Source organism: Bremia lactucae, linkage group LG1, assembly GCF_004359215.1.
Source record: "Bremia lactucae strain SF5 linkage group LG1, whole genome shotgun sequence".
In the NCBI taxonomy this organism is placed as follows: domain Eukaryota; phylum Oomycota; class Peronosporomycetes; order Peronosporales; family Peronosporaceae; genus Bremia; species Bremia lactucae.
The window spans coordinates 10,792,884-10,803,799 of NC_090610.1; the positions used below are offsets into that span (position 1 = coordinate 10,792,884).

Below are 10,916 nucleotides of genomic sequence, written 5' to 3' on the forward strand. Positions count from 1 at the left end.
TTAACGTGTAGTGAAATTTCACTACGCGTTTCATTACTGTTATCGATGCGCCTGTCGCTAGACGCACCGTCATCCTCGTTGGAGGGATGTCGCGCTCAACATATTTGAGCCTACGACCCTCTAGCGACTGGCGACGAATCAAGTTATTCGACGCTCCGCAGTTCACTTGGGCTCTAAGAGACAGATCATTTGTCACATTTAACTTCAAGGTGATGAGGGATACCTCGTCACCAGGTGCAGAGACACATAATGATTGTGTGTCTGGAGCAACTTTAGTCAAGAGATTTGCAAATTCTCTTGAGATTGCTGGATCAGTAGGGCGTTGGACCCCTACTGACCCCGACCGTTTTTTTGTGGTCCGTCTCGCTGGTTGCAATTTCGCAACAACGTCAGACTCGCGACCGTTGCCCTTTTTGGCATTCAGTCCATAGGTACGTTCAGTACCTCTCGGTGCTGGCCGTGGGTACTACACTCATGAGTAGTGACCTAACTTTTCACAGCGACTGCATTCTGCAATCGCTTATTGCTCGAAAAGCAAGGTCTCTCGCTTTCGACATAAAGAAGGTCCATAGGTTCTGGACCTCCCAGCTCGTGTCATCTAGGAGGACGATACGATTACGAACTAACTTGAGCCTGTCTCACGTTATAGTCCTCCTGTTCCGTAACGGATATTGCTTCTTCAAGCGTACTATAGTTCCAAGCGGAACAGGTGGGTCTCCACGGGCCACCCGTAAGACCTTGCATGAACACTGTAATGAACGTGTGTTCATGAACTGGGTTGTTCGTGATACAACTCGCTAAGAGTCGTATATGCTGTAAATAAGTGTGAACATTACACTTGCCTTGCTTGATTTTCAGAAGCTCTGATCGAGCTCTGAACTCAGCCCTAGGCGGTTCAAACGTCTGTTTACGCCGGGCTTTAAAAGCCTCTAGCGACTCAAAGACATATGGGTCGCGCAACTTAAGACCCAATGCCCAAGTTTTGGCACGACCTGCCAAATTTGATTGAGCGAATGCAACTTGCAATTGTTTGTCGATGATGTGACGTGCCCTTATGGTATCATCCCACTCGAAAAAAAAACCCATCTCAAGAGGGAGTCTTCTTCGACTCTCCTATACTTAAAGATGTCCATCTTTAAGGTTTCGGGACGACGCGTGTGCGTCATCCCAGGTACAGGGGTATTTACCTGTTGTGACCTCAACAGTTCTGCCTGTTGAGAGCCTTGCTAATTAAGCAAGGCTACCTTCTCCTTCGCCTCGTCAAATTCATGTTGCATGAACCTTACAATGGACGGACTACAAAGTGCTACCAGGTGTAACGGGGCACTGCCGACTTATACTGCTTCAGTACAAGTCCACTTCGCACTGCCTCAGTGCGAGTGGTGCTACACGTCACTTCACGCACACTAGTACGTGTAGAGGAAGGCTCTCTTTAAAACGCTTGTTATAAAGGGTTAAAAGTAAACTGTATTTGATATAATTGGGTTCTTTTGTTTCTATCTATTCAATACTAACTTAATTATATGCTAGTACAAAACGTGTAATAAAGTCTTATCTGTCTCTCTCTTTGCGCGCGTCCAGTGCTGACTGGCGGAGCAAGTAGATATAATGGCCTATATCTACCAATGGATAAGCTTTTCTAATATCGCTATGTTAAGTAATATTCTACAAATATTATCCACCTTTTAGATATGCATTTATTAACAGCCTTTAATTGTCAATTTCATGTGACGATACACCCCGTTACACATATCAACATGAAACCTTGTATGAATAACAGATTATTTGGGGGCAATATGACAGTATTTCGAAAAGCAAATTTATAATTACACTCCATTCTTTCATAAAATAGCCAATAATTATTAATTTTAAACTTTGAGTGAAAGCACTTTTTCTTTATTATGATGTGTCATACTTCGTCATCAGCTGTTGTCGAGTCGCTCAGACATCAGGCCCACAACGAAGAAGACGAGAAGCCGAGAAGTCGACATGACCCCTCACTCTCGTACCTGCCTGACTGGTATTGAGAAAGCGAACACACAAGGAATTGAACGAGACAAGATGAAAACTGAGGGAAGCGCAGTCACGCCGCACAATGTGTTTGCAAAACTACCCTCGTACAACCCCTATGTGGGCACGTTCCATCACGCTCCAAGGTGTGTTCTGCTTGCTCGGTCTAACTATTGTGCGGTCGCAAGGACTTACATGCTTTTCCAAATTTGCTTCATTGAAGCGCTGGCAACCGAGGCGCCATCTATTTCTCTAGCGACATCGTCGACATGGCCGAGCTCGAGGAGCGCAAGAAGTTCCGGCATCATCCGCTAACGGGCATCTTCCACTCGCTGCCGGGTTACTACGACCCTCTGCATAAATTGGCGTCCTGTCGTCGCGTTATGACGGCTGAGGGTATATACTCGGACACTGAGTCACTGCGCTCCTTCGTGGCTATGGATATTACAGACAGCGATGACTTTGCATCCCTTCAACAGCCTATGCATTTGAATCGCATGTATAGTGATACGAGGTGTATTCCAGATGCTGACTTATTGTCGCGTCCGCGCCGATTTAGTGACGGAGACGCCGACCCATTCTTTTGTGGTAATAAGACGGGCTCGCCAATTAAAAATAAAGAAATATATCAGGACGAATCCACCGATAGCGATGGAGACGAAGAGCTCGCTGCTTCAGAGCATCCAGCACCTCGTTCTTTGCCGATGAATATTCTATCAGTCACGAGCAAATTTGACGTTCCGCCACCAGTTGGCACCATGCCACCTCGACGTACTCCTTACAAGAAAGCGCGGATGTCGTCTGGTACTTTATTCACAAGCAGTGTCACTGAAGGTTTATCGCCAGTGAGATTGTACAATTCATCAAACTATGACCGCAGCGAGCTAGGTAACTCGGTGGGCTGTGCAGAGCTCACGGACGGTTTCATTTCGACGGGAAAAGGAATTTTTAGGAAGGTTGGTTTTCGGTCATCATTGCACGAGCATCCATTAGACACGATGAAATGTAAGCTTAGGACTTCAGCGACAGTGAAAGATGAACGTTCACTGAGCGAGGAAGCTTCGGAAGATGATATTAGAAACGAATACACCCAGGCAGCTCCCCGTATTCCTGCAAATCCTTTTGTGGCAAGACGCTTAACTGACGGAGAGGAGCTGCGTATCATGGCAATTCACCGCACTGGATGTCGCGATGCCATGGCGCTGAAAAATGATCATTGTGGTACTGATAGCGAGGAAGAATTAAACTATCCGAAGCCGTATTTTATCCATGAAAAGGCTGTTACAGAGCAGTATGAACTGGTTGGCGAAGACCAACTTGGTGACGGCTCGTATGCTGTCGTAAAGCCTGCAATTCGTCGCGACAACGGGAATGAAGTTGCAATTAAGCAGATTCACAAGCGTTTCTTGCGCGACGAAGCTGCAAAAAATGCGGTGAGTCGCGAGATTGAGATTCACTTGCGTTTGCGTCATAAACATATCGTGCGTCTATATGAGGTCTATGAGACCCCGGAGTTCCTGTATTTGGTTATGGCAAAAGCCACGAAAGGAAACTTGACTTCTTTGATGCAAAGGAAGCGCATGCTTCCAGAGGCTCTCGGTGGAAAAATTTCGCAGCAAATTGTTCGTGCTGTCCTGTTTCTTCACGATATGGGTGTGCTACACTGTGACTTGAAACCTGATAACATTTTATTGAGCGATGCCAAAACGGTTAGTTTTGATAACAGCGACAATTCTCCAAATTTTCGTCGCAGCTCTCCTCCGAGGTCAACTTTGGACCCACATGCCGACGTTAAAGTCAACGATTATCATATCGAGCTTTGCGACTTCGGGCTATCTGTGAAGGTGCCCGATGTTCGCTTTTTCAAATTAACAGGTGACGTTCACAAGGTTCCTTTTACAGGAGTCACTGGATCTGCAGGCTACATTGCTCCTGAATTGCTGCAACAGCAGTCATACGGCAAGCCGGTGGATATGTGGTCGGTCGGTATTATTATTTTTGAAATATTAACCGGATACCAGCCATTCTACCCGCCTCACGCTTGCATTGAGGAAGACGCTAATTTTTCAGACCGCGTCTGGGAAACGATCAGTGCTGATGCAAAAGACTTGGTTCAGCGCTTGCTCGAGCGCGATCCTGCTAAGCGAATCACAGCAGCAGAAGCTCTTGCGCACTCTTGGTTTGAGTCAGCTATGTTTGCAATTTGAGATGAACATGCTGCGATGTAGAAAGTAACACTTGACGGGTGAAAGAAATGTATACTGCGAAATTGATGAATTTGTCAAAAGGAAATTTTACAACTATTTGGTATTCTCGATAATTTTTCTTTTCCGATACGGTGAGCATAAGCTCCGCCTTCCATGATGGGCGTAATGAATCATTCGCGTTGCATTTTATAACTGCATGCAAAAAAGTCGGAGTTGTATTAGCTGTAGGTTTCAAACTGGAGCCTCATAAAAAGAGGCAGTGTGCAAGACGTTACATTGCAATTAGAAACGGAACAGTTGTATCGAATGCCGCACCTAAGTGCGCTATTCGAATAGAAACTCGTCACTACCACTGCATGCCGCATAGCTCGCTGCAATCTATATGTCTTTCGACTAGCTAAAATTGTTGCCAACATTTGGTGCCTGTAACACAGTGCGTATTTTCACTATTCCATTCACACGTTTGCATCTAAGTGTAAAAGCGTGGTCGTACTTGTTGCTTGGTAAAGAGGTAAGAATAATAAATTTTTGCGGTCTTCTTCAAAAGGACAAATTTTACCGAGAAAATGAGCTGAAAACGCAAGGCGTGATTGCTTGTATTCTCTGGCTTAAGCTATTCCGTCAATTAATCATGTAAATTTTGAAACAGTAGCAAAAATCAGAGCTTTAATCTTGAGACGATCATTTGATGGTCTATTTATTTTTTATGGCCGCAAAAATACATCAAATTTTAACTTGTGGCTAGAAATTCAAGACGTTGAAATGATGATGCGGTCGGTTATAAAGCGTATGCCTCGCCAGGTGGGCGTTCCAATTGTGATCAGTCCACGTCTCATCAATAAGTGCCCAGCAATTTTGCATCATTTCTTAATTGACAAGCAGTCGAAGCAGCGCAGCGCCAGGCTTGCGCTGTCCATCCAGCAATTCAATGTCTGCTTCAGTACTTGCACTTCGGATAACAAAGGTGTGCGTTAGTATGGTGCGGTCTTCCTTATCCCGTACATGTACTAAACGATTGCTGTGCTATATCTGTACCAGCAAATCGCCACGAGTTCCAAGCCGAGACACGGCAGCTGTTGGACATTGTAACGCACTCTATCTATACAGACAAAGAGGTGTTTATTCGCGAGCTCATCTCCAATGCGTCAGACGCATTGGAGAAGATTCGTCATTTGCAATCTACTGGAGCTGCCATCGAGGATGCGGAGCTCGAGCCTGAAATTGTTATCACCACGGATGAGGCTGCTGCCACATTAACAATAGAGGACACTGGTGTAGGTATGTCGAAGGACGAATTGGTCGAAAATTTGGGTACAATTGCACGTTCGGGATCCAAAGCATTTCTTGAGCAGTTGAAAGAAAACTCTCCCAATGAGTCAGGAGACGCCCTTAGCGGTATAATTGGTAAGTTCGGTGTCGGCTTTTACTCCGCATTCATGGTTGCCGACAAAGTTGAGGTGTTTTCGAAGTCGGCACACTCTGGCCAAAATAGTCACCTTTGGCGATCCGATGGTAGCGGATCTTACGAAATTGTTGAAACGAACGACGTGACACGAGGCAGCAAGATTGTGATCCATTTGAAAGACTCATGCAAGGAGTTTGGTACTAAGGCCAAGGTGGAGTCCATTATTCGACGCTACTCAAATTTTGTATCGTTTCCGATTGTTCTGGACGGTGACACGGTAAATACTGTGCAAGCATTGTGGACTAAAAGCGAAACTGAAGTCGCAGACGCGGAGTATACTGAGTTCTATAAATTTATTGCCAATGCGTTTGACGAGCCCGCGTACCGTATTGTTTTTAAAGCGGATGCACCCATCGAGCTTAAAACTTTATTTTTTATTGGATCCTCGCACACTGAAAAGTTCGGTTACGCGCGCTTAGAACCGGGTGTGAGCTTATATTCGCGTAAAGTCCTTATTGAACGCAACTCTGCAGACATCCTGCCGGACTGGTTGCGTTTTGTTCGTGGTGTTGTTGACAGTGAGGATCTGCCTCTTAGTCTTTCTCGTGAAAAAATGCAGGATAGCCGACTAATTCACAAAATCCGAGAAGTCTTGACCCGAAGAATTATTCGCTTTTTGGAACGCGAGGTTTGCTCAGTTTTTGACATAACCGCAATAATTTAATTGCTAACGCTTTTTTGCGATGATTTGTAGTCTTCAAAGGATTCTGAAAAGTTTGAAAAGTTTTTTTCAGAATTTGGGCAGTTTATTAAGGAGGGCATATGCACAGACTTTGTGAATAAAGACGCGCTGGCGAAGCTTTTGCGCTTTGAATCTAGTCACGTGGATAACAGCAAGCTAACGACTCTCGATGAGTACGTTTCGCGCTGTCCACCTGACCAAAATGAACTTTATTATCTGTGTGCGCCTTCTCGCGCTCTTGCGGAATCGTCACCATACTTTGAGGCTTTCAAGTAAGTAAGCGCGTTTTACGCACCTTGAATGCACCACCACTTAAACTATTCTCTTTTATCAAATGATGTTTTGCTTAGAAAAATGAACAAAGAAGTCCTATTTGTTTACAGTCCAATCGACGACTTTGTTATGACGAACGTTGCTGAGTTTAATGGGCGCAAGGTGATTTCCGCGGAGCACGCCAAATTTGATGTCGATAGCGACGATAATACTTCCGAAAAGAAGTTGTCGATAGATGAGCAGAAGCTATTCAGCGCCTGGTTTAAGCTGTCGCTGGAGAACAGTGTGAAGGAGGTTAAGGTACGCGTTCGCTCAATGGTTCTTAGCTCTGTCCATCGATAAACAAGCGCTGATATTATTTCGTAGTATACTTCTCGATTGACTGATTCACCAGCAATTATCGTGGACCACGAGTCGGCTTCGATTCGCAAGTATTGATGCTACGCTGTGCAGAAATTATCTAAATCATCTTGACCAATGTTTTCTAATGAATTGCTTGCACAGGATGATGCAGATGGTCAATGAACGTGCTGGCAAGGACCAAGCCAGTCTTGCCAAGAATGTATTGGAGATCAATCCGAATCACAGTATCATCGTTGACTTGAACTCACTGCGGGAAAAAAATCCTTCCCTCGCAAAGAAGGTCGCCCGTCAGGTTCGTTTTGCAACCGAACGCCTTTGATATTACTAGTGATGGTAGCTAATCGATTGATTTTGCGCAAAATAGATCTACATTAATGCTACTGTGGCCGCTGGTCTTGTAGAAGATGGCCGCGCCATCCTCAACGGCCTGAACGAAACTCTAGCTGAGCTTCTAGAGCAAAGCCTGAAAGAATAGGGCGTTTTGACAAGAGAGTTACTCAAACTAAAGGATGTCTACAAATGCAAGTCATTTGACCAACTAAAACAGATGTTTTTGCATAATTTATATATTTACTGCGGTTTCCTCCAGTCATCATTCAGCCATGTTTGCCCTTCGCTCAACCGCGACGCGATTGACCCCTGCGCTCGCTGTATTTCTTGGTGGCGCGACACTAGGAATGACGCAATCAAGCTTCGCTCTTGCTGAAGAGAAGCGCGATCTGCGTGATCTCGAATTCGGTGTGCCGCACGACCGCAAGCGTGTAGATCCGTTCTCGCCGTTCTTTCCGTCAGACAAGCATCCGTGCACGCACGCAGGAATGTTCATTCCTGGCTGTCATGAGCTTAAAATATTTTCAGGATCGTCACACTTTGAGCTAGCTGACGACATTGCGCGTCGTCTTGGCACAAGAGTTGGCAAGATCAAGCTGGGTCGTTTTGCAGACGGAGAGGTGCAGGTACAAGTTGGTGAGAGCGTGCGCGGCAAGGACGTGTATCTGGTGCAAAGCCTCGCAAGCCCTGTAAATGATAACATTATCGAGCTGCTGCTTATGGTCAGCACGATGCGTCGTGCGAGCGCTAAAAAGGTGACCGTTGTTCTTCCGTACGTAAATCAGTGAATTGTGGTACTGTACAGCTTTAAATAATTGACTTACTATGTCGTTTGTGATACAGATATTATGCTTATAAGCACCACAGGCGCGCTAATCCAGCTGCTACTAGTTTAAACTCCAAATTTATCCAGAGCCCTGCTGCTGACATTGCAAAGATGCTGGAAGTCATGGGTGTAGACCGCGTTATTGCTGTTGACATGCAGATGCGTGTGGAAGGTCACGAGGCGTGCTTTTTTAGCTCCGACATTCCTGTTGAAACTATTGAGACCATTATGGCCGGGGTTGAGTACTTTGCCACGCAGGTACACCTTCGCCGCCCGCTTGTTGTGTTGGCGCCTAATCCGGAATGTTTGCGTCGCGCACGCATCTTCCAAAAAGGCTTGAATAAGTGGTTGCCTGATTCGCCAGCGCGATTCGCCGTGTTTTTCCACGGTACAGGCAAGAAAGGATCGGGGGAGCAGTCCACGGCAGACATAGTTGGTGATGTTAAGGGTGCTGATGTGATTGTCGTCGATGACCTGGTTGACACGAGTGAGACGCTTTCTAAGCTTACGAATCTTGCGCTTAGCAAGGGTGCTCGCAAAGTCTACTGCTTCGCCTCTCACCCGCTTCTTAATGGTAACGCTGAGCGTCTAATTGACGAGTCAAATGTGTCTCAGGTTGTTGTTATGGACACAATACCGGCAGACCCGAAAGCCTTTCACACTGAAAAGCTGAAGCGTCTGTCGGTTGCACCCATGTTGGCGGAGTTGATACAGGCAGAGCACTTTAAGGCGCACTCGTACATCGACAAAGTGAACTCGCGTGAGGATTTTAAGTATGTGTATCACTATTAAAATGTTTTTGAGTCTGTGACTCGAAAGCGACCGAGCTTGAATAGATATGATAAGTCTTGGTATTTTTTGGTTCTTTAAGGGTAATAATGCTCGCCAATAAATTGCACGGTCAGCGCGCGCATTGATGTCTCGACCTGTCATAATAATCCTTTATTTTCTGAAGCTTAAATTTTTACTAAAAGTAACAAATTCTACCGACAATATTTTGGTCGTGGCTCCTAGACAATTCGATAATTCAAGATAACGTTGAAGATATACAGCTGTTAGAAGAGAAAGAAGTCGCATGCGTGAAGGCGGAGCTCCAAAAATGATCAGCTACCGCGTTGATGTTAGGTACCGATCAGGATCCCACTCTTAGAACATTATTCTTTTGTTCTAAAATTGCGTCATCGACAAAATTGGGAATATAATAGAAATTGTTTTCCCCGTGATTTAAACTTTTTGTGTCTTGACTTCCCAATATTTCATAATAAGTCCACACTGCCAATGTGGTTCCCATTCCGGTGCGCGGTGGAGCGAAATTAATCGGGGCGAAGAGCATAGTACTTACCGCAGTGCATAATGGCTCTTTAGTGACAAGTTAAATACATTAACGGACCACTGATCTCGGAGAAAGAGATATTGCCCGGGTTATATTCGATGCAAGAGATTATATTTGCTAATAACGAAGATCATCTGCCATTAAATGCGAGTAGGGTGGAAACAGAGTCACTTATCTTCATAAAAGGTTAGTTTAGCCCGGAAACTCCCGTTCACTCTGCAAACTTTCAATTAGATTGCAACCTTGGATGCGTCGCATACCACACTGAACGATACAGATTTAAGTTTATGGGGCCATGACTGGGGCTTTAAAGCGCTCGATTTAATGTTGTTCAAGGGCTTTTGCTTGATTTTGGACCATATTTAGACGGCATCGTTTTAAATTGTAGTGCTAACGGTCGTGCTATTTCAGCATAATTTTCTGATATGCATCTGTAAAATTTAATGACCTTTACCATTTTTGCTTCCACAAAAATGTTTACTCCACTATTACTTTAATAATCGCCGGATCCGTCGAATTTCAAACCGTCACAAGTAAATAAACACGGTATTTCTTCTGCAATAATGGCACAATTTAGTATTAGTGTCGAGTTTTTTCGCTCTCATGCAATTGAAGTAACCTCTTAAGGGCTTGAGATACTTCTGTACATCCGTCAAGCCATCGTCGACATCTAGAGTGATAGTTAATGTCTGTTACGTCAATTAGTCCATATGTCACAATATTTAACATTCATTTTAAGCGAGATAATAAAGTTCGGGCTGGTCATTGCCGCATTCAATTGATTTTGTGCAACAAATTGCTATTCTGTTTGAGAACGTTGTTGAGCTAACGGATTTCAATGCCATCACCTGACCAGCCTCAGCTTATTTTCCAAGAATGTATCGATCATACTGTGCCACCGCGTTGTGAAAAGAGCATGATATCTGTCTTGCACGATCTTAAGATAGTCGGATGGCAGTTTTTAAAAACAATATCTTCGTGCTTCGTAATTAACAAATAGTAGACATTTATACCTGTTTCGCGGTGGGTGTAACGGGGCACTACGAATTGTACTGCTTCAGTACAAGTCCACTTCGCACTGCTTCAGTTGCGAGTGGTGTAACGGGGTGTATCGTTACTTGAAATTAACACTTAAGAGGTTGTTAATTTATATATTACCTAAAAGGTCGATAATATTAGGATATTACTTCACATAGAAATGTTCAGAATTCTTATCCATAAATAGGTATAGACCATTATATCTCTTATTCCGCAGATTAATCAGCTGTAGATATAAACAGAAGAGAGATGGATAAGATAAGAATTCAGTTGCATGTTTAGTTTAAGTTATAATTCAGTTAGAATTAACAGATAGAAAGAAGAGATACTTAATTATATTAATACAGTTTTCATTTACCCTCTTTAAGCTAGTTACCTTAAAAAAAAGT

At 44.2% G+C, this 10,916-nt stretch overlaps 2 protein-coding genes across 2 annotated transcripts; both read left to right on the forward strand.

Moving 5' to 3' along the window:
* Nucleotides 1–1,960: 1,960 nt before the first annotated feature.
* On the forward strand, nt 1,961–4,364 carry CCR75_004968 (uncharacterized protein). The gene is made up of 2 exons (XM_067963053.1): nt 1,961–2,156; nt 2,234–4,364. The coding sequence occupies exons 1-2, from the start codon at nt 1,990–1,992 to the stop codon at nt 4,215–4,217; spliced, it is 2,151 nt and encodes a 716-aa protein (XP_067820234.1). The 5' UTR covers nt 1,961–1,989; the 3' UTR covers nt 4,218–4,364.
* Nucleotides 4,365–4,979: 615 nt separating this feature from the next.
* Nucleotides 4,980–9,094, forward strand: CCR75_004967 (uncharacterized protein; the record flags this gene model as incomplete). Its single annotated transcript, XM_067963052.1, has 8 exons — nt 4,980–5,181; nt 5,256–6,310; nt 6,377–6,636; nt 6,715–6,937; nt 7,004–7,068; nt 7,142–7,292; nt 7,365–8,102; nt 8,174–9,094. 7 exons carry the CDS (start codon nt 4,980–4,982, stop codon nt 7,473–7,475), a joined length of 2,067 nt encoding a protein of 688 aa, XP_067820239.1. The 3' UTR covers nt 7,476–8,102; nt 8,174–9,094.
* Between the last annotated feature and the right edge of the window lie 1,822 nt (nt 9,095–10,916).

Bases quoted from the DNA above. Each gene is read 5' to 3' on its own strand.
- CCR75_004968 (XM_067963053.1), top strand. From the start codon at position 1,990: ATGACCCCTCACTCTCGTACCTGCCTGACTGGTATTGAGAAAGCGAAC. The intron at 2,157-2,233 runs GTGTGTTCTGCT...GCTTCATTGAAG, and splicing joins ACGTTCCATCACGCTCCAAG to CGCTGGCAACCGAGGCGCCA.